The 25,844-nt window shown below is 25.9% G+C and overlaps 1 protein-coding gene across 1 annotated transcript in view; it reads right to left on the bottom strand.

The window, feature by feature from the left end:
• Window positions 1-25,844, bottom strand: part of LOC135931847 (leucine-rich repeat-containing protein 59-like) — a 53,109-nt gene that overhangs the window by 22,134 nt on the left and 5,131 nt on the right. The window contains exons 5-6 of the mRNA XM_065469154.1: window positions 1,511-1,663; window positions 1,039-1,083 (exon numbers count right to left, since the gene is read on the bottom strand). Of these exons, the coding sequence (XP_065325226.1) occupies window positions 1,039-1,083; window positions 1,511-1,663 (198 nt within the window). The remainder of the gene's footprint in view (window positions 1-1,038; window positions 1,084-1,510; window positions 1,664-25,844) is intronic.

A 25,844-nucleotide genomic window follows, 5' to 3' on the forward strand; every position in this document is an offset into this window, starting at 1 on the left:
TTATTTTAATGACAAATTCTCACTTTACTTCTATTTTTTTTATCTTCTGATTAGTCGACTAAATTAGTCGTTGGTTTTAGTCGACTAATTAGTTGTTTTAGTCGACTAAATTATTCGTTTTTAGTCGACTAAATTAGTCGTTTTTAGTCGACTAATTTAGTCGCTAAAGTTTTTAGTCGAATTTTTCGACTAAAACTATTGGTTAGTCGTCTGTTAGTCGACTACATTTAGTCGATTAACAACACTAGATTAGACTAATTTCTTTGAAGAAGAAGTACTTAGAAATTGTTAGTAAAATGCCAGTACTTAGAAATTGTTAGTAAAATGCCACTTCTCTTGAAGCAACTAACTTGAGGCCGGAATCTGATTGTTGCTTATGGAAGTTACTGTTTTCCAGTATTTTTAAATATTTTGATCATCACCTCACCACCTTTTAAAATGCCTAATTCTTGTAATATATTCTATTAGATTCACTTCTAGTAAGATGCTCCCCTTGTTATTGGGAACCCAATAAATAAGCAGCATTATGATTACATATATTTATATCGTTTTTTCTTTTTTTCAAACATATTTTTAATTTTTTTTTCCAGATTTTTTTAGAGTATTTGACTGTTAAATACTCCTCCTATTAATTGACCGACTTTCCAACCCTGAATAAAACATATTGTACCAAATAAACAAACAGATAGCAACTTATTTTATTTCCTAAATTAATTTTTATTCTTATTTTGTATACAACCATTTTATAATAATTATATATATGTGCATTCTTATTTTGTATAAGTTTATGCATATATACATATAAATATAATAAAATTATCTGAAAATAATATCACTGTTTGCTGAACTGTGAATATAACAGATGTTAAAAGTTTTTTTAAAAAAAGTAAAAAATATAAAGGATGAGCAAAAATCTTGGTCTTAACCGTGTCCAAATTAGACAGATTGACTGGATGAGATGAAGCAATGGAATGTCAAGAACCCATAATAACGGGTTAAACATAAAAATTAATAAATTAATTATATAATATTTTTTACTGAACGGTTTATTTCCTGGTAACTTGTCCTTATCATTTGTATACTCTGAAAACAATTTTAATTTAATATAGTCATTTTATAATGTAATTATTTTATCTAACTGAATTCTTATTTTTTTTAAATTTAAATTATTCATCAAACTCAAAATGATTATAATTTTTTCAAAAAATAAGAAAAAGACTATCGAATTAGTTTTTCCTAGAAGACACTCACACTCACCTCTAGAGACTGATGCTTGAAAATCTTTTATCGGATGTTTCAACAGAACCCATAATTATTTTACCCCCTCATAAAAATTTCTCGCTCAATTCGTCAAGTCCACTCAAAAAAAATCTTTTTGCCTAGGTCGAGTTTTGGGCTGCACCAACCTCTACACATCATATCTTCTTTATTTCCATTTATATATCAATCCCATAAATTTCACTCCCTCTACTCAATTTCTTTTAATATAATAAAAGAATGGTGTATTTACCAGTGATCCTATTATGAGATGGGTCTTGATTCCAATGCTCCTGCAATCGCTTCTGCTCAATCTCCAATCTTCGTTTATCCTTTTCAAGTTTTTTATTCATCCGCATGGCCTCCTGTTCTTTGCGTTCCTTCTCTTCCATTTTACGAAGGGCGTCTACAAACAATATATATTTTATTTTTAAATCATGAATAGGCATGAAAGTTCTTAAAAGATATAAAAGAAAAAGTATCCATACATACACATTTAAAAAAATAACATATATATAAATTATACAAAGTGAATAAACTATAATGGCGCAAAAATTGTAGTATAATAAATGATATATACTACTAGATTGGACATTCATTAATTAAAATTAAATATAGGAGGAAGCTGTAGAGCCATTTTGTGGTTTACACATTAATTTTCTTATTCGTCATTATATTGATGCATACATTCATGCCATTTAATAGGCGTGCAACCCACTAAACACTTTTAAATGCATTTAATGCTAGAATCGCCAATCTCGTTGTATGTACACATCATTGACTAGTAAGCTTGGACATATTCGTTTTTCCCTAATTCTAGTTTGCTTCACATAACAATATTTAGTATAAAAAACATTTTCTTTTAAAATTAAAATAATTTTACCTGTCGCTATAAAATTAATATCATACATAAATTTCAATAGATATCTTGTTTTAAGTTAGTGATGAAAGATGTTTTTCGACAATAAAATTTATATATAAATGATAATTTTAGGAAGATGTCTTTAATGGATACTTAAATGTAATAGTTGATATATATCATAAAGAGTAGTGAATAAAAATTACATATTAATAAAATTTAATATTTTTTTAGGAACGTGTTCAGAGTTATTCCGAAACATGGGAGGGAACGGTAACAGAACATATTTTGTTTCGACCAGAACAAAGATGGAACAGGAGTGTAAAAATGCCTTTGTTCAGGGTCCATGATAGTAAACGAAGACAACATAATTTTCTATTAAAACTTTATTTCGCAGACAAAAAATTTAAGAACGTATAATTTACTAATTTCAGCATCGAAATATATTTTCGAAACATAATCAATATGTTTTAAACCATAAATATGAACTCTAGATTTTTAGAAGAAAAACTTATGATGATGCGAAAGCTGTATTAATAGTTAAAGCTATTGGCTGAAGGTTGTACGTAGCAAAACTGGATTCAATTTGTTTTTAAAAATCATTTGAAATGCAATTGTAATATTGTATTACGAAATTCATCGTAAATTTAATTTATTAAGTAAACAAAATAAAATATTTGGGCTATTTAAAATTATGACCCAACTTCAGTTAATTTATTAAAATTATAACAAATTTAGAATTCTTTTTCACATAATAAATGAATTATTAAGAATAAAAATAAATTAGAGCTTTCAATGTATCGGTAAACGAAAACCATCTACATTATTATAATTATTTGGCCTTTTTATGATTTCGATAGATTCCTTTATTAGTCTAGGGAATTAGTTAAAATATTGTGATTATAATTTTAAAAATCAATATTATTGCATGATATCGTTGGGTTTCATGTTGCATTCTTATATCCCGACATATAAATCATCGCATGGGTTACATAGTATATGATATATACACACTCATTAAAATAATCCTTTTTGCTTAAGGAATTTTTGGGAGAGGGGAGAATGTTTAATTTGAGTTGGTTTGTAAACTTTATTTCCGATTTTATCAGTTATACCTTACATTTATTTTTGTAGACGATCTGATCGGGCTTGTAATTCAACACGTTCGACAATAGTCATTCTACACCAATGAATAGCTAATAAGGACTCGTATTTATAAATCAGTCTTTGGGCCATTTAATAATTTTTATAAACAGCATTGACAATTGGATGAGAAACCATGTAGACAAATCATTTATTATATATGACATACCATCAATTATTAAAATGGAGCTTACTAAAGCTACAACCCCCAAAAATATTCAAAATGGATTTTTAGCCTGTGTGATATATCCTTACAACCCTGATATATTCTCTGAAGATAGTTATTTAATATCTAATGATGATATATCAGAATTATTTATTATTCCTCTGGAAGTGGGAAAATTAGTTTATTGTGATGCTGAAAATGATTAAATAAATTCCACTCCTAGCCCTATGCCTACCACTTCTAATAATGAGTTATATAACTTAACATGTCCAAAAATACTTTTAATTCACAATCTATTGTACCACATCCAATTTTATATAGTAATAATATTATCAAAATAGACAAAGGGAAAAATAAATTTGAAATTTCACCTCATCACCATATGAAAAACTTAAATTAACAATATTAAAAAAACAATAAAAAGAAAACTAATGATGAATGGCTTTGCATAATATGCAATAAGGCATATTCAAAGAGCAAGAAAGATGAAGAGTGAATTGCTGCAATATGAAGAATAGGCTCATACTCAATGACAAATAACAATGATTTATCTGTTTGTTATTTATGTAAATAAAGATACTATAATTGTTTCAATTAAAAATTAATAAAATAGTTTTCATTATTGTTGTGTATTAATAATTGTCTAATTAAGTTTAACATCATGAATGATTAAATTATTAAAATAATTATTTTAACATAGATAATTAAAATAAAAATTTATAATTAAATAGATAGTGGTTAATTTTATATTGAAATAAGAATTTTTTAATAAAAAGATAATTAAGATATTATAAAGTAAAAATGAAGAAATATATAAGATAGGTCTTTTGCAAGTATTTCATATTTATAATAACATTCTTAAATAATATATTATGACCAGTTATCTCATAGTAAATTGCCAATCAATACATACTATATTTTGACTGAGGCAGAAAAACAACTTTCACATAACCTCATTATTTAGCTCATAAAATATTATAAATAGAGATTTAATTCAACTTTGATTTTATAGATTAATAATTAGACTACACATTGATATAAAATTTGTTTGGTTAAACCCAAATCTTAATAACTTTTTTTCAAAAAAAACAAAAACATGGGCATTCATAGCACATTTCCCCTAATAATATGGTCATCGTTTTACCAAATACATGGAAAGCTATGATCTTTAATTATCTGGAATTATATGACTTCAAGAGGTGTAGGGGGAGGCTGTGCTTTTCTGCTAGGAAATTATGAAATGTAGGAAAAATCTTATTAAATGAAGGAAACATATACTAAATAAATCGTGCGTATGGGTGATAGACAATAATTCGTTTGCCTTTTTAAATTAAACTTGTGTATTACCAGGGTCAAAGCGAGGAAAATTCGCGATAATAAAAAGCGTGATTGAAGGAAAGAATTACTCGACCATCATTCAATATATAGATAACCAATAAAAATTTGGGGATTAAATTTCCGGATTATCGAATGTGCATCAAATTTAATACTTTTCCAAAAAATTTTCACGATTCTTTTAATATCGTTACAAAAATAAAACACCGAGGGTAATTTTAAAAATAAATAATAAAGTTAATTAAGGTCGAGACTAAACTACAAAATAAACAACGATTTTTTTTTCAAAATCAAATATCATTCATTCATTGAATTCATTAAAAGAAAAATGAAAACACATTTAAAAACCAAGTTTAAATTTTTAAGCCTCGAATCAGATTTAAATCTTCATTATTAGTAAACCCAGACACAGAGTTAGGCAGTAGTAAGACTTGGTCGGGGCTCAACCAAAATAAAATATTTTAAATTTTAGGAACATTAATTGCTTCCTTAGTATTTTACATAAGAAATTTCAATTACATATCAGCAAGTAAAGAGATAAGATTCGTAGAGCAGATTCGATATTAAGATTATAAATGTTTTTTTAATTTTAAGCCTGCATTTATTTATCAATATTGGATTTAAAATCGTGTTTTTTTGTCAGGGAAGCAATTTGGGCGAGGAGGTAAAGAAAAGAGGATTGTTTGTGGCATCTTTAATGTGCTGGATCAGATTTTTTGATTGAACTTAGTGGGGGTTGAAGGATTTGGTATGAAAATGTGAAGAGAGAAATGCACGTGCTGTTGATTAAGAAGTGATGAGATGCATTTTGATAGAACTTTGGTCATGGCTTTCTTCCAACTAGTGTTGTTAAAACGCTGCGAGTCGCGACCCCGACTCAAAGTTCGGGTCGTTTTTTTCGACCTCGACCCAAAATATGGGTCGTTTTTTTCGACTCAGACTTTAAGTTTATTTTTTAAGGCAAATATGTAAAAATATATTTTGCAAACATGTTAAATTAAAATTTCATTGAAGATGTACCATAGGAAAGTGACAATTGTCATAATCGTCATTTTTGAACTTTATTAAGGCAAATGGGTAAAAATATATTTTGCAAACTTATTAAATTAAAATTTCATTAAAGATGTACCATAGGAAAGTGACAATTGTCATAATCGTCATTTTTGAACTTTTTTGATTTTTTTAAGGCAAATAAGTAAAAATATATTTTGTAAACATGTAAAATTAAAATTTCATTGAAGATGTACTATAGGAAAGTGACAATTGTCATAATCGTCATTTTTGAACTTTTTTTAAGGCAAATGGGTAAAAATTATTTTGTAAACATGTTAAATTAAATTTTCAGTAAAGATGTACCATAGGAAAGTGAGAATTATCATAATCGTCATTTTTTAACTTTTTCGAATTTTTTTTAGACAAATAGGTAAAAATATATTTTGCAAACATGTTAAATTAAAATATCGTTGAAGATGTACCATAGAAAAGTGACAATTGTCATAATCGTCATTTTTGAACTTTTTCCAATTTAATTGAAGCAGATAGATAAAAATATATACTGTAGACATGTTAAATCAATTTTTCAGTGATGAAAAACCTTGAAAAAATTTAAATAACCATGTTGATAATATTTTTGGAATATTTTGAAGAAAATGGTTAAAATATAAATTATAAACTAGTTAATTAAAATTTCAATAAAAGCCATAGAAAAGTGATAAAAGTCATAATTATTTTTAAAATCAAATAGTAAAAATCTTATTTGTAAAACATGTTATATTAATATTTTAGTGTAGAAGAACCCGAGAAAAAGATTCATGGTGCAAACTATCTCATATAAATACTTGTTTATTTTTGGAAAACTGATTTTATTTATAATTAGTATTTCAAAGCTTGTTTTTAAGAGTTTCCGCTATTTTTTCAATAAAGTAGCGTCTTATTAACCACTTTTTACAATACTTCGTAATTTTTTATAAATATCTCTATTTCCACAAATAAAATAAATATGATTAAAATTTTAAATATAAATATTTTTTTATTGTATCTTAATAATAATATAGTGTCATCCCCAACTTTAGAGCATCGATGAGAAAGTATAATCCGAATAAATAAACTTTCTTATTTAATTTAACCCTTCAATACTCCGGTGAAAAAAATCAAGTTAATACTCGGGTGGGGTTTAATAGACCCCAATTTCAAATGCATATATCTCCAGTTATATTCATTATTTAGATTTAATATTTGGATATAAGATAGAACTAACCTTAAACCTGATAAAATAATTATTTATTTTTATTTCTTAAGTTTAAATTAAAAATGATGAGGAGTAATATAATTTGTCACAAAATTTTCTAATAAAAGCTAACTTTTTCTAAATTTAAAATATTAAATAAAAAATTAACTTATATATACATATAATCATGATAATTCATAACATGGATCTTTATTCTTCAATATAAAAAAAAAATCACACTGATTCATTCAAACATAAAAAAAATATAGAACATTGAAATATGTTAATTTTGACATGTAAAACATTTATTACATAAAGCATTCATGTGTTCTAAACATAAATTTATTTTACATATTTGATAAAAATATTTTGTTTTTTTATCCCTTTTTTAGGACAAACACTACACCTTCCTATTGAAGGCTTAATATTTTTATTTGGTTGGCCTAATATATTGTAAATAGAATCTTTCAGGGGTGGCAATCTAAGACTTTTCTTAATTCTAAATGTGGAGTAATAAATTCCATAGCTAATTTTTTTATGAAAATACTTCTACTAATTGATATTTTTGTATTTGCTGTGTATATAATGTGAGAATTAATTGTTGTTATATTTATAAGTGTATAAAAAATTGTTAAAGGCCAACAATAAGATTTTCTTGATATTGAAAAATTTTCAATCCTATGGTCAACCATATCGACCCCCCCCCCTTTAGTCATATTATAAAATGATAAAATATCAGGTTTGAAAAGGTTATTATCATCAACATTTTTATTTGCAATGTTGAAAGCATTATCACATTTTTCCTTTTTTTAGGGGATATATGATAATAATGTGATGTCTCTGTGAAATCCAAATATACTATTATAAATTTTCCTTCCCTTTGTCATTATAAAATCATTAGGAATTTGTGGTTTTTTTTTCCTTAATGTGCCCACTATTGTTAATTTGTGTGTATGCAATAAACTTAATGCAGTATCATAACTTGTAAACCAATTATCCATGGTTACATTGCGACTTGAACCAGATATTGGAAGAATTAATCTATTAACCACATCTGCTAGTTTAGATTTCCAGATGTTTCTAAATTAAGTGTATAGTAAGTTTTGGCATCCACCAAGGAATGTAATTTTATGCCATATTTTGATGGCTTATTGGGCATGCATATTCTGATATTGTATAATGTTGCAGTTATCAACAATTTTTTAAAAATATTTCTAATGTGAGTTGCTTTGTCGACCATTTTTCTCTCTTCTCTTGTTATTATGTCATCAAATCTTATTGTGAATTAGAAATCTGAATCTTTTGAGGGTCATTGTTGCTCTAAATATATCTATTCCAAACCCATCAGATTTCCATAAATCGGACATATTTTGATGGTTAGATTTAAAAATTCCAGCTAAATAGAGAATTCCCAATAAAGCCTTGAATTCTTTTACATCAACTTCTTTGGTGGAACTTTCATATTGGTCTTTATAGTTTTTACTTATACTTTTTATTTTTTCATTAGTATGATAAATAATTTCTCTATCATTTTTGGGGTTATAAATAAATCAAAATATTTTTCTGGAGTATCAGCTTTTTCTCCATATTTTTTGACTCCTGGAAGATGAATAATTAAATTTTGTTGTCTTGTTCTTATTCTTTGATTTGGAATATCCTTTTTCCATTTAATAAACTTATCTTTAGCTAATTTAGAGTGGTAAATTATTACATTACCTAAATAGTATTGTCTATTGTCTGCTTCAAACATATTATCTTCTTCTTCATCTAATAAAGATTGTGTGTCATGATCACTCACACACATAAAATATCATAAACACCTAAAATAAAATATTACATCTAAATAATTTTTTATTTATACTTTCAGAATCTGCAAAAATTATTGTAATATTTTAAAATAATTTGAAAAATGAGTCAATCAGCTATTTAAAAAATAAAAAAATAACTCCACCTGAAAAAATGTTTGTTTTCTTTTTCATATATCTCATTCAAAATAAAAGATATTTAAATTTTTAGATAAATTTTATATTTTAGTTATATATTTATAATTATAACAATTAAAAAAAAAAATTCTTAAAAAGTTACGAATTTACTCTGTTGGGGTCTCACACACCCCAATCAGTCACAAAATGCTTATATCTTAAAAACTACTCAACCGAAATGTATGAAATTTGGAATATAGATTCTAAGATATATTTGATGAAGCTACTGAAAAATCCAGATAATAATATTTAACTTTTATGCAATATCATTTCTAGCATGCCTGGGGTTTCATATTAGAAATATTTTTCAAAATTTTGTTGATAACTGCAACAAATCTTATACAATATCAAAATATGCAACCCTAGATGAAATGCTTCCAGCATTTCATGGTAAATGCCCATTTAGGCAATACATAACCAATAAGCCATCAAAATATGGCATAAAATTATATTCCTTGGTGGATTCCAAAACTTACTATACACTTAATTTAGAAATATATACTTGAAATCAACAAGAGGGGCCTATAAAATAAGTAATAAACTAGCAGATGTGGTTAATAGATTAATTCTTCCAATATCTGGTTCAATTCGCAATGTAACCATGGATAATTGGTTTACAAGTTATGATACTGCATTAAGTTTATTGCATACACACAAATTAACAATAGTGGGCACATTAAGGAAAAATAAACCACAAATTCCTAATGATTTTATAATGACAAAGGGAAGGAAAATTTATAATAGTATATTTGGATTTCACAGAGACATCACATTATTATCATATATCCCCTAAAAAAAGGAAAAATGTGATAATGCTTTCAACATTGCAAATAAAAATGTTGATGATAATAACCTTTTCAAACCTGATATTTTATCATTTTATAATATGACTAAAGGGGGGGGGGGTCGATATGGTTGACCATATGATTGAAAATTTTTCAATATCAAGAAAATCTTATTGTTGGCCTTTAACAATTTTTTATACACTTCTAAATATAACAACAATTAATTCTCACATTATATACACAGCAAATACAAAAATATCAATTAGTAGAAGTAATTTCATAAAAAAATTAGCTATGGAATTTATTACTCCACATTTAGAATTAAGAAAAGTCTTAGATTGCCACGACCCCTGAAAGATTCTATTTACAATATATTAGGCCAACCAAATAAAAATATTAAGCCTTCAATAGGAAGGTGTAGTGTTTGTCCTAAAAAAGGGATAAAAAAACAAAATATTTTTATCAAATATGTAAAATAAATTTATGTTTAGAACACATGAATGCTTTATGTAATAAATGTTTTACATGTCAAAATTAACATATTTCAATGTTCTATATTTTTTTTATGTTTGAATGAATCAGTGTGATTTTTTTTTTATATTGAAGAATAAAGATCCATGTTATGAATTATCATGATTATATGTATATATAAGTTAATTTTTTATTTAATATTTTAAATTTAGAAAAAGTTAGCTTTTTTTAGAAAATTTTGGGACAAATTATATTACTCCTCATCATTTTTAATTTAAACTTAAAAAATAAAAATAAATAATTATTTTATCAAGTTTAAGGTTAGTTCTATCTTATATCCAAATATTAAATCTAAATAATGAATATAAATGGAGATATATGCATTTGAAATTGGGGTCTATTTAAACCCCACCCGAGTATTAACTTGATTTTTTCACCGGAGTATTGAAGGGTTAAATGATTAAGATTTTAGAATTATTTATAAATATATCTTAATAAATATGTGTATTTTATATGTAAAATAGCGCGTTTTAAGCCTATTTTTAGAAACCGTCAGGCCATTAATTTAAACAGAAAATAATGACTAGTCCACAGATTACTATAAGTTATGTCTATTTGTACCATCTATGAGAAAAATGGCTCACGTAATATTATTCTCAATAAAATAGTGAATTAACCGCTTTAAAAATCTGCTCAAATCGCGCGATTTAACAACACTTTAGGGAATTAACGCCTGAAAATAAGTATAGCGCTCTACTTTAAAATATTGGTTCAAAGTTAATCCCAGTATCAATATTTTTTTTGATATTAATATCTTCCGTTTTTTACTTTTCTTTTCATAATAGTATAATTTCCAATCCCCCTCTAAAACGGCCTATTTAGCCGCTCGAGGCTGAGCCGTTTCTTACGACTTAAAACTCGACTCGATTCACGGCTAAGCCTAAGCCGATAACACTACATCTATGAAAAAAATGGTTCGCCTAAATTACTAAATTATATAAATAAAAATTTATATTTTATATTTAAAAAAAAGCATCGGCGAAAACTTATATAAAATATATTGTTTTATTAGTTTTAAAACTCTTTATGGAAGTGACGGATATATAATATTAGAAAAGGATTTTTATTTTATTTGGAGTGGTGCCAGCTAGACGGCAAATTTGTTGAGATTTTTTCTTTCTTCATTGTTATTGTTTGTTAGGGAGAAACATATTAATCATTTTTTTAAACTTTCCCCCTTACAATTAAAAATTTTTTTAAATTATTTTTGGGGCTTGCCATTAGGTCCGTGAAGTTGGCCCCACAATTTTTGATTTTCAATGGTTTATCAGTTGGTGTGATTAGTACCCGATTTGTACCGTTTTCAGTTCGATTTGTACCATCACCGTTTTTGAGATATTCAAAGAACAAAATGGGGGGCCAACTTCTGACAGCCCCCAACTTTTGACCTTAAAAATAAAAAGTGAACAGGTCGATAGAGAATGATTTGTACCGTTTTCAGTTCGATTTGTACCATCACCGTTTTCCAGCTATTGACCGTTGAAAATATGGCGCCAAAAATTTAAGTTTTTAACGTACAACGGTAGAGAATTTTTTTTTCTTCCTAATGATGCCTCAAATTAAGCTTTATCTTCATTATTTATTTCGGAAATCAAATTTTAAACCTTACATTATAGCGTGAAGTTAGCCCACACACCCCCCCCCCCGATATTCAAAATTTGAGATTTTTCAAATTTTTAAAACGGGATTGATTTGTACCCGATTTGTACCGTTTCAAACTCGATTTGTACTATTACCGTTTTCCAGCTATTGACCGTTAAAGATATGGCGCCAAAAATAAAAAACAGTCAACATTTATTTTTTTTAAATTTTTTAACGTACAACGGTAGAGAATTTTTTTTCTCTTTCTAATGATGCCTCAAATTAAGCTTTATCTTCATTATTTATTTCGGAAATCAAATTTTAAACTTTATATTATAGCGTGAAGTTAGCCCCCCCCCCACGATATTCAAAATTTGAAATTTTTAAAATGGGATTGATTTGTACCAAAAATTGTGGGGCCAACTTCACGGACCTCTTGCCATTGCCAAATGAAATCTTAAATTTTTTTATTTTATTCATTTTTTGTTTTTAAAATTAAAATTTATTATTATATTAATAAAAGTTGTCCAACTTAATCATTCATGGAATACAAATATCATGAATTATAAATTTTGGACATAATTTTTATATGTATATATCAGTGTTGTTAAAATAGTACAGTAGCGGTAGCTTTAGCTGACTACTTTTTTTAGAAAATAGCGATAGCGGTAGCTCGCTACTAATTTAGAAAGTAGCGAAGTAGCGAATTTTACATAATAAATACATATAAAAATTATTAAAATATATTTTTTATTAAATCTAAAATTATAATCCTTTTATTTAATTTAATTTTGAAATTTATATTTAAAAATATACATTATAAATCTAGTTATTAAAAATGTGTGAGATTGTTGAAGATAGCGAAATTTCTTTGGAAAATGAGAAAAATATAGATTATCCTTTCCCAAAATTCAAAAAATACTTTAATCTTGAAGAAAAAATTACTAGTATCAATGCAAGAAAATTTTGCCAACCACTGGTAGAGTCTAGGCTAAAAGGCATTGAGAAAAGGACATAACTATTTTTATTTTCTATTATACAATTATATAAAATGAATGATTTATTGCTTGATTAGCCATAATTTAAATTGGCTTAATTTACAACACAATCTATAATATTAATATATAGTATTAATATAAAATTCAAAATTAATATAATATTAATTACATTGTGTATAATAATTATATTTTTAAAATCTTTATTTACCATAATTTAATGCTATTTTAATATTTTTTTTATAAATGAATTTAAATCTCAGATAAATTTAAATTTTGAAATAAAAAGGTATTCTTCTTATTTTATAATTAATACAATCGCTTTATATAAATTAGATTTCCAGATCTGTATGATGATGATAATGTAATAGCTGGTATCATTCATCCTAGTTTCAAGTTAAATTAGCCATACATTAATTTGACTGAATATAAAGGGCAACTTGATAGGCCGATGGTAACGTTAAAAATGTCATGCCTAACCACGATACTAATACTATAGCTAGATCGAAACTGCGGCCTTCCATAGACGATTTTTTTGAAATAATAATATTATTGAACCTTTAGATGCTTTTTTTAAATCTAAAAATACTCATTTAAATATCTTTGATGATTTTTTTCATATAAAAAGTGTGTTTATTAAATTTAATACTGCGTAGTCCTCAGTGCTGAACATATTATTTAGTATAGCAATGCTTATACTTTCTGAACGTCGCTTTAGACTTGGGGATTTCAGTACCGAAATGCTATTATTATTAAAGTGCAATATTGAATAAATTATATATATATGTAACAAATTATAGTCATGTTTTTATACCATATTTTATTTGTGGAAATAAAGTTATGTAAAAATCATTTTAAAAAAATATCAAAATAGCGTAAAAAGTAGCTAATAGCGCGCTACTCATTAATAAACGATAGCGATAACGATAGCGCGCTATTTTTTTATAAAATAGATAGCGATAGCGCGCTACTTTTAAAAGTAGCGTTTAACAACACTGGTATATATATATTGTTAAATATAAATTTCTGTATGTTAATAAATATCGTATTTTTAAGCATAGTGTTGTTTCAGGCTGTTGTTTTTTTATGAATACTGGAGAACATTAGTGGTTTAATAATATTTGACTTTAAATTTGTACTAAAATAGTTTTTGATATTAAGATTTAGGATTTTGAACACTTAAGAAAAATTACACATTAAAATTTATACTGGGATTAACTTTGAACTAATGTTGTTAAAGTAGAGCGCTATACTTATTTTCAGGCGTTAATTCACTATTTTATTGAGAAGAATATTACGAGAGCCATTTTTCTCATAGATGGTATAAAGGTTTAGACATCACTTATCGTAATCTGAGGATTAGTCATTATTTTTCTGTCTAAATTATTGACCGACGGTTTCTAAATAGGCTTAAAACGAGCTATTTTACATATAAAATACACATTTATTAAGATATATTTATAAATAATTCTAAAATCTTAATCATTTAAATTAATATTAAGAATCTACATAATCTAGTTACTAAAATAATTTAAAATATCAATGATAGATATATAATGAAGATACATTTGTAGATAATATATATACAAAGTTATTTCCTTGTTATAATGATATGTAATTCCTTCCTGATATCGCATAAATTTTAGTCTCGATAAAAAAATCTATTAATGAGAGTGAATCTAAGGACATTTTAGTAGGCTAATGATAAAGCTAAATAATACAATACCTCACCAGGATACCTTAGCTACCTAGTATAGAATATTCTTTTAGAAAAAAATATACTACTGAAAATACTCTAGCCGCTATATTATAAATCTAAAAAATTTAAATTAATATTTTTAATGATTTTTCTATAAAAATTTTATTATATTAAATTAAATAAGAAAGTTTATTTATTCGGATTATACTTTCTCATCGATGCTCTAAAGTTGGGGATGACACTATATTATTATTAAGATACAATAAAAAAAGATTTATATTTAAAATTTTAATCATATTTATTTTATTTGTGGACATAGAGATATTTAAAAAAAATTTCGAAGTATTGTAAAAAGTGGTTAATAAGACGCTACTTTATTGAAAAATAGCGGAAACTCTTATAAAAACGGGCTTAGAAATACTAATTATAAATAAAATCAGTTTTCCAAAAATAAACAAGATTTATATGAGATAGTTTGCCACCAATAATCTTTTTCTCGGGTTCTTCTACGCTAAAATAATAATATAACATGTTTTACAAATAAGATTTTTACTATTTGATTAAATAGAGTTTAAAAATATTTATGACTTTTATCACTTTTCTATGGCTTTTATTGAAATTTTAATTAACTAGTTTATAATTTATATTTTAACCATTTTTTTCAAAATATTCCAAAAAAATTATCAACATGACTATTTTAATTTTTTCAAGGTTTTTCATCACTGAAAAATTGATTTAACATGTTTACAATATGTATTTTTATCTATCTGCTTCAATTAAATTGAAAAAGATTCAAAAATGACGATTATGACAATTGTCAATTTCCTATGGTACATGATATTTAAATTTAACATGTTTACAAAATATATTTTTACCCATTTGCCTTAAAAAAATTCAAAAAAGTTTAAAAATGACGATTATGACAATTGTCACTTTCCTATAGTACATTTTCAATGAAATTTTAATATAACATGACATCCAAGCTTCAAGTCTGAGTCGAAAAAAACAACCAAACTACAAGTCTGAGTCGAAAAAAACGACTCATATTTTGGGTCGAAGACGTTTTTCGGCTTGGATTAGAATCGAGGTCGAAAAAACGACCCATATTTTAGGTCGAGGTCGAAAAAAACGTCGAACTTTGAGTCGGGGTCGCGACTCGCGGCGTTTTAACAACACTAGTTGGAAGAGAGCCATGACCAAAGCTCTATCAAAATGCATCTCATCACTTCTTGATCAACAGCACATGCATTTCTCTCTTCACTATTTCATACCAAATCCTTCAACCCCCACTAAGTTCAATCAAAAAATCTGATCCAGCACATTAAAAATGCCACAAACAATCCTCTTTCCTTTACCTCCTCGCCAAAATTGCTTCCCTAACAAAAAAACACGAATTTAAATCCAATATTGATAAATAAATGCAAGCTTAAAATTTAAAAAACATTAATAATCTTAATATCGAATCTGCTCTACGAATCTTATTCTCTTATCTCATTACTTGCTGACGTAATTGAAATTTCTACATGTAATAGCAGTTGACCTTATATCTATGTTATAATTATTTATGATTCTATAAAATGTTTTATATATGTTTTCCCGAGAAGGGGAATTTGTAAATGGAACAATGTCTAATAATATAGATTTTAATACCCATAAACCTAAAATTGGACATTTGTGGTACTTATCCAAATGTATGTTGCAAAATTTAATTGAGCTTTTGAATTGTATATTGTTAATAATTTTTTTGAATTCAATTTATGTATTGTTTTATTGTAGGAATTGAACATATTTTAATGCTAAGGTTTGATCCTTTAATAAAACATTTAAATCATGTTGCAAGGATTTTAAATGGGATTTGATCAAAAATTTTAATAAATGATGTTTGATATAATTATTAAAATATGATTCCATAAATTTATATTATGATAGAATAGTTTATTATGATTAATTAAAGCTGAAGTCGTTTTTTTTACAATTAATTTCAACCTGACAAATCTTACATCTAGCAGTTTCTGTTGATGCTTGGCAAATATAATGTTTTCATATATCTGCATTTTCCTGTCCTAATCCCGATTGTATAGAATTTGATATGGATGAACATTGGTTTTGTTCTCCAAAGCTTTCTGATTCAGAAATATTTATTATACCAATGGGTTGAATATCTATTTAGCAAATTAAATATTATTATAAAATTTATAGCATGGCCAAAGGGTAATAGGTTAGTCAGTAAAATATATGTCAAAATCATCAGATCCTATAATTATCATATCAGAATTTTTGTATAATATAATAAATTAAAGCTTGATTGTTGTTAGTGTTGTTAATCGGCTTAGCCGAGTCGGCTCGAACAGAGCTCACCCAAATTTTGGGTCGTTTTTTTCGACTCCAACTCAAAGTTTTGGTCGTTTTTTACGACTTCGACCAGAGTTCAAGCCGAAAAAAACGACTTCGACCCAAAAGATGGGTCGTTTTTTTCGACTCCGACCCAAGTCCAAGCCGAAAAAAACGACCTCGACCCAAAATATGGGTCGTTTTTTACGACTCCGACTCAAAATTTGGGTCGTATTTTTCGACTCAAACTTGAAATTTGGGTCGTATTTTTCGACTTAAACTTGAAGTTTGGGTCATATTTTTCGACTCAAACTTGAAGTTTGGGTCGTATTTTTCGACTAAAACTTGAAGTTTGGGTCGTATTTTTTGACTCAAACTTGAAGTTTGGATCGTATTTTTCGACTCCAACTCAAAGTTTGGGTCGTTTTTCTGACTCAGACTCAAACATCGGGTCGTTTTATTCAATCCGACCCAAAATATGGATCTTTTTTTTTAAAGACGACTTAAAGTTAGGGTTGCTTATTTTCACCCCTAACCCAATTATCTAGATCATTTTTTTCGACCAAAAGTCAAATAACATTTAGTATATATTAATATTATAGCTGGGAAAGTTACTTAAAGCTTCTTTAAATTATAATGCTCTGATTAATATTCATCATAGTTATATTTTAAAATTTTTAAGTGATGTACCATAGAAAAGTGCCATTTGTCATGATAATTATTTTTGAACTTTTTTAAATGAAATAGATAAAAACATATATTGTAGACATGTTAGATCAAAATTTCAGTGATGATGTACCATAAATAAGTGGTAATTGTCATAATCGCTATTTTTGAACTTTTTTGAGTTTTTTTAAAGCAAATTGCTAAAAATATATATTCTAAACATGTTAAATTAAAAATTCAGTGAGGATGTATCATAGATAGGTAACAATTGTCATAATCGCTATTTTTGAACTTTTTTCAATTTTTTTAAAGGAAATAGCAAAAAATATATATTCTAACCATGTTAAATTAAAAATTCAGTGAGGATGTATCATAGATATGTGACAATTGTCATAATCGCTATTTTTGAACTTTTTCAAATTTTTTTAAAGGAAACATCTTAAAATATATATTCTAAACATGTTAAATTTAAAATTCAGTGAGGATGTATCATAGATATGTGACAATTGTCATAATCGCTATTTTTGAACCTTTTCAAATTTTTTTAAAGGAAACATCTTAAAATATATATTCTAAACATGTTAAATTTAAAATTCAGTGAGGATGTATCATATATAGGTGACAATTGTCATAATCGCTATTTTTGAACTTTTTCAAATTTTTTTAAAGGAAATATCTAAAAATATATATTCTAAACATGTTAAATTAAAATTTCAGTGAGGATGTATCATAGATAGGTGACAATTGTCATAATCGCTATTTTTTAACTTTTTCAAATTTTTTTAAAGGAAATAGCTAAAAATTTATATTCTAAACATGTTAAATTAAAATTTCAGTGAGGATGTATCATAGATAGGTGACAATTGTCATAATCGCTATTTTTAAACTTTTTCAAATTTTTTTAAAGGAAATATCTAAAAATATATATTCTAAACATGTTAAATTAAAAATTCAGTGAGGATGTATCATAGATAGGTGACAATTGTCATAATCGCTATTTTTGAACTTTTTCAAATTTTTTTAAAGGAAATAGCTAAAAATATATATTGTAAAGATGTTAAAATAAAATTTAAGTGATGTACCATAGAAAAGTGACAATTGTCATAATCGCTATTTTTGAACTTTTTTCAATTATTTTAAAGGAAATAGCAAAAAATATATAATCTAAAAATGTTAAATTAAAAATTCAGTGAGGATGTATCATAGATATGTGACAATTGTCATAATCGCTATTTTTGAACTTTTTCAAATTTTTTTAAAGGAAACATCTTAAAATATATATTCTAAACATATTAAATTTAAAATTCAGTGAGGATGTATCATATATAGGTGACAATTGTCATAATCGCTATTTTTGAACTTTTTCAAATTTTTTTAAAGGAAATATCTAAAAATATATATTCTAAATATGTTAAATTAAAAATTCAGTGAGGATGTATCATAGATAGGTGACAATTGTCATAATCGCTATTTTTGAACTTTTTCAAATTTTTTTAAAGGAAATAGCTAAAAATTTATATTCTAAACATGTTAAATTAAAATTTCAGTGAGGATGTATCATAGATAGGTGACAATTGTTATAATCGCTATTTTTGAACTTTTTCAAATTTTTTTAAAGGAAATATCTAAAAATATATATTCTAAACATGTTAAATTTAAAATTCAGTGAGGATGTATCATATATAGGTGACAATTGTCATAATCGCTATTTTTGAAATTTTTGAAATTTTTTTAAAGGAAATATCTAAAAATATATATTCTAAACATCTTAAATTAAAAATTCAGTGAGGATGTATCATAGATAGGTGACAATTGTCAAAATCGCTATTTTTGAACTTTTTCAAATATTTTTAAAGGAAATAGCTAAAAATATATATTCTAAACATGTTAAATTAAAATTTCAGTGAGGATGTATCATAGATAGGTGACAATTGTCATAATCGCTATTTTTGAACTTTTTTTAAAGTAAATATCTGAAAATATATATTCTAAACATGTTAAATTTAAAATTCAGTGAGGATGTATCATAGATAGGTGACAATTGTCATAATCGCTATTTTTGAACTTTTTCAAATTTTTTTAAAGGAAATAGCTAAAAATATATATTCTAAACATGTTAAAGTCACCTATCTATTATACATCCTCACTGAATTTTTAATTTAACAGGTTTAGAATATATATTTTTAGATATTACCTTTAAAAAAATTTGAAAAAGTTCAAAAATAGCGATTATGACAATTGTCATCTATATATGATACATCCTCACTGAATTTTAAATTTAATATGTTTAGAATATATATTTTAAGATGTTTCCTTTAAAAAAATTTGAAAAAGTTCAAAAATAGCGATTATGACAATTGTCACATATCTATGATACATCCTCACTAAATTTTTAATTTAACATTTTTAGATTATATATTTTTTGCTATTTCCTTTAAAATAATTGAAAAAAGTTCAAAAATAGCGATTATGACAATTGTCACTTTTCTATGGTACATCACTTAAATTTTATTTTAACATCTTTACAATATATATTTTTAGCTATTTCCTTTAAAAAAATTTGAAAAAGTTCAAAAATAGCGATTATAACAATTGTCACCTATCTATGATACATCCTCACTGAATTTTTAATTTAACATGTTTAGAATATATATTTTTAGATATTCCCTTTAAAAAAATTTGAAAAAGTTTAAAAATAGCGATTATGACAATTGTCACCTATCTATGATACATCCTCACTGAAATTTTAATTTAACATGTTTAGAATATAAATTTTTAGCTATTTCCTTTAAAAAAATTTGAAAAAGTTAAAAAATAGCGATTATGACAATTGTCACCTATCTATGATACATCCTCACTGAATTTTTAATTTAACATGTTTAGAATATATATTTTTAGATATTTCCTTTAAAAAAATTTGAAAAAGTTCAAAAATAGCGATTATGACAATTGTCACCTATATATGATACATCCTAACTGAATTTTAAATTTAACATGTTTAGAATATATATTTTAAGATGTTTCCTTTAAAAAAATTTGAAAAAGTTCAAAAATAGCGATTATGACAATTGTCACATATCTATGATACATCCTCACTGAATTTTTAATTTAACATGGTTAGAATATATATTTTTTGCTATTTCCTTTAAAAAAATTGAAAAAAGTTCAAAAATAGCGATTATGACAATTGTCACCTATCTATGATACATCCTCACTGAATTTTTAATTTAACATGTTTAGAATATATATTTTTAGCAATTTGATTTAAAAAAACTCAAAAAAGTTCAAAAATAGCGATTATGACAATTACCACTTATTTATGGTACATCATCACTGAAATTTTGATCTAACATGTCTACAATATATTTTATCTATTTCATTTAAAAAAGTTCAAAAATAATTATCATGACAAATGGCACTTTTCTATGGTACATCACTTAAAAATTTTAAAATATAACTATGATGAATAGTTAATCAGAGCATTATAATTTAAAGAAGCTTTAAGTAACTTTCCCGCCTATAATATTAATATATACTAAATGTTATTTGACTTTTGGTCGAAAAAAATGATCTAGATAATTGGGTTAGGGGTGAAAAAAAGCAACCCTAACTTTAAGTCGTCTTTAAAAAAAAAGATCCATATTTTGGGTCGGATTGAATAAAACGACCCGATGTTTGAGTCTGAGTCAGAAAAACGACCCAAACTTTGAGTTGGAGTCGAAAAATACGACCCAAACTTCAAGTTTGAGTCAAAAAATACGACCCAAACTTCAAGTTTTAGTCGAAAAATACGACCCAAACTTCAAGTTTGAGTCGAAAAATATGACCCAAACTTCAAGTTTAAGTCGAAAAATACGACCCAAATTTCAAGTTTGAGTCGAAAAATACGACCCAAATTTTGAGTCGGAGTCGTAAAAAACGACCCATATTTTGGGTCGAGGTCGTTTTTTTCGGCTTGGACTTGGGTCGGAGTCGAAAAAAACGACCCATATTTTGGGTCGAAGTCGTTTTTTTCGGCTTGAACTCGGGTCGAAGTCGAAAAAACGACCCAAACATTGAGTCGGAGTCGAATAAAACGACCCGAGCTTTGGGTCGGGGTCGCGATTCGCGGCGTTTTAACAACACTAATTGTTGTACATAAATAATATTAAAAAATATTATTTAAATATACTTCAGTTTATACAGAGTTACTTATAAAATATTTTTTACAAACTGCTCATACAATTTATAAATTATCCCCAAATATAGATGAGATGATAGCTTTTAAAAAATTTATTACAAAATGATAATTAATATTTTAGTGAATTTTTATATAAATGAAAAATTTAAGTTTATAAGTATAAAAATACTATTACATGTACTTATATTAAATATTATACAGATTTACTTATAAAATATTTTTTACAAAAATGATTTGGATTTATAGGTTTTAATCCCAAACATTGTTCATAAAATTAATAAATTACCCCCAAATGTAGATGAGTTTATAAAAAATTATATTGGAAAAAGAAACAATATAAATTTAAAAAGATGATATATATTTTAGGGAATTTTGATTCATAGTAGAATAATTAAGTTTTAGATCATTTGAATTGGACAATAAGAAATTACTAATGAGATTGAATGTTGATCTTTAATTCCAAACACTACTCATAATAATAAAATTTATATATTATCCTCAAATTAATAATGTATTTTTTATCTATTTATTAAAAAGCATGTTTTAATTTTAGAATATACCTATACATTTACATTTAATTATTATTAATGTTATTACAAAAACTAAATAATATATAATATAAGTCAAAGTAATAATCTTTTTAGATATTTATAAACTTAAAATTGTATATAGTGGTATTCATTAGTTAACTGTAGACTGATTGGTAAATCAGATATTTCACCCTTGGGTAAATTTGTCTATCTTATAAGATGTGAACCAAAAATTAATTTTTATTTTGATGAGAGGTGGTTTTAAATAGAGTATTAGTGCCTTGTATATCAGAGTTAGGCAGTACTGCGAATACTTGTATCTGTATCTAAGATTCTTTATTCTAAAAAGAATTTTTTATCTTTTTCATTTTCATATTCTTGACAAAAGATACAGATACAGATTCTTTTTAATATTCATGTTTAAAATTTTACATATCACAGTATATATTTTATTTTCTACAAGAATCTTGAATAATTTCCTTATTTCTTTCCACCATATTTTAATATATTGACAGCCAAAATTATCTGGAAAATTTACAAATCATATTAAGGTAGAAAGATAAAAAATAACAACACCAAAACGAAATATGTATAGATTATATTTTATATATAAATGTAACTCGATAGAATATCATTACCAATTTTATGTAATATTTTTAATTTTAGGATAATTAACACTCATGGTAGTGAAATTTAAATTATATTAAGTTCCCCTGAATCATATAATCTTAAAATTTTATATGGAACATTTTTTTAAATATAAGTTAAAAAAGACAATTTACAGGCTAAATGGGTCATTCCATGTCAAATCAATCACTTTACAACCCGACCATCTCAGATTTTGTTAAAATTTGGTATTTAAGTTAGTAAAGTATTGTAAGTGACGAATCCAAAATATTAGACTCTTAACTCTATTAGAACCGGAGATATAGGGCTTCAAAGTGGCTCAGCTTGGTCATTTTTTGAAAAAAATGAATTTTTAAAATTGGGATAACTTTTATACTAGATGCACTATGTATATCTATTATGGCTCATTTTATAGCCCTAAGTAAACTCTTGAACGTATGTTAAATAAAATTAATTTTTAGTTTATATATTTTTCTTAAATTGCGGTTAAAAATTTGTGATTAATTTTTTAAAATGTTAGACTAAAAATTTTTTTCCAAATTTCAGATATTTTGTAAAGATTACCAAGAACTGTTCATATAAAAAATTTCAGAGTGGGCCCTAAAATATTAATTAGAAAAAATCTCATTTTTGAAAAATCCGCTAGATGGCGTCGGTAATTTAAAATATCAATTTTAACAATATAAGTCAAATTTTTTTTATTCCATAATAAAATATATATCGAATAATTAATAATAATAAGCTTAAAATAATTTTAATTAAATTATCGATTTTTCGAAAAAATTTTTCCAATAATTTATCGTCTGTTATTTTTCCTAAAATTTATAATTTTTAAAATTAATTAATTTATTAATATTTTATTAAAATGTTTTGTACAAATCCATTAAATCTGCCAAATCATTATTCCAAAAAAGGACTTCGTAAAGTCAGTATTTGGATGACAATGTATTATAAAATTAACAAAGGAGATTATATTTGTCCTAAATGTCGCAAATCTTTATATAAAAAGAAGAAAGATGTTTCAATTTTAGAGGATAGTAACATAGCTACAACCTCAAATAATTTCCTAAACTCTATCCATATAGAAAATAATTATCCAAATAATAACGATAATGCGCAAATCCCTACAATTTTTTTAGAATCTTTAAATTCTACTTTAGATCAAATGGGGCATTCACCAATAAAAAAAAAGAGACTAAGAGAGAAAGGATATCCCAAGAAAAAACTTGGCAGAATTTCAACCGCGATTGCCAAAATTCTTCAACCCAAAACGAATACAAATGGTAGCGAAGATTAATAACTCATATGAAAAATAATTATCCATTATTGTCGAAAACACAAAAATATCTTTTATTAACGACATTACCTCCAAATTGGAGCATTCAAAAAATTAAAAAACAATTTAACGCTTCATTTTATATGATCCGTAATTCTAAATTTATTCTTGGTCAAAAGGGGATTCTTTCAACCCCCAATCCGAGAGCAGGTAAAACCATAAATCAGGGCGAAGTTGACAATGTAAAAAGTTTCTATTTAAATGACGAATATAGTAGATTATTACCCGGAAAAAAAGATTGCGTTTCTATAATTGAAAATGATGAAAGGATTAACGTTCAAAAAAGGTTAATTCTTAATAATTTAAAAGAAATCTATATAAATTTCAAAACTATCTACCCTTCTTATAAAATCGGATTTTCAAAATTCGCCTCATTGCGCCCTAAAAATTGCATAATGCCAGGTTCAAGTGGCACTCACTCGGTTTGTGTCTGCCTAATCCATCAGAATGTTAAGTTGCTAATAATAGGTAGCAATTTAGCAACTTTAACAAAAAATAGGGATTTTGAGATAAAGACTTACAAAGACATAATTCCAAAAATGATTTGTAATCCTCCCCTACCAGCCTGTTATTTTGGCGAATATCATGAATGTCCGGGGTACCAAGAATTAAGGGCTAAATTAGAAAATTTATTAATTACACATGATATATACAGGATAACGTTCAAGCAATGGATATCTGTAGATAGAACCAGTCTAGAAACCCTAACGCAAACAGCTGACGAATTTCTTAATTACTTATTTGAAAAAATATTTATTTTGATTCGCCATGCTTTTATTACTGAACAACAAAACAGATTCCATCAGAATCTTAAAAATAATTTAGAGCATAATCATTATTTGATTATCTGTGATTTTTCTGAAAATTACTCATTTATACTTCAAGATGAAGTCCAAAGTTATCACTGGGCCACTTCCCAGGTTACTCTACATCCATTTGGTATATATTATAAAGTAAATAATGTATTAAATCATATAAGTTATGTGGCCATATCTGAATCGCTGGAACATAACACTTGTTTATTTTATTTATTCCAAAAAAAATTGATAAATTTTCTAAAAAATTACTTTTTATCCGATCCAAAATACATTTTTTATTATTCCGATGGGTCCGCGGCTCAATATAAAAATAGGAAAAATTTTATAAATTTGTGTTATCATCAAGTAGACTTCGCCATCCCAGCAGAATGGCATTTTTTTTCTACTGCCCATGGGAAAAATGTTTGCGATGGAATAGGGGGAACCGTTAAAGCTTGGCTGCGCGGGCCAGTTTACAACGTCCTTATGATAATCAAATAAAATCTCCCTATGAATTCTTTAAATTTGCTGAGGAAAATATAAAAAATATTTATTTTTCCTATACAACCCATAAAGAATACCAAGATGAGCAAGAATTTTTAGCGGAACGATTTGCAAGAGCTCTTTCAATTCCTGGTACTCAAAAAATTCATGCAGTCTATCCTGTTAATTTATCACAAATAAATACAAAAAAATATTCCAGTGCTATTGAAGCCAAATTAGAAAAAATACAAAATATAATAAGCGAAATATCAACTAAAGATATTAAAGGGTATGTTACATGTTTATATGATAATGAATGGTGGGTAGCATACAT

The sequence above is a fragment of the Gordionus sp. m RMFG-2023 genome, chromosome 1 (assembly GCF_954871325.1).
Source record: "Gordionus sp. m RMFG-2023 chromosome 1, tfGorSpeb1-WG-v2, whole genome shotgun sequence".
Taxonomy (NCBI): Eukaryota; Metazoa; Nematomorpha; class Gordioida; order Chordodea; family Parachordodidae; genus Gordionus; species Gordionus sp. m RMFG-2023.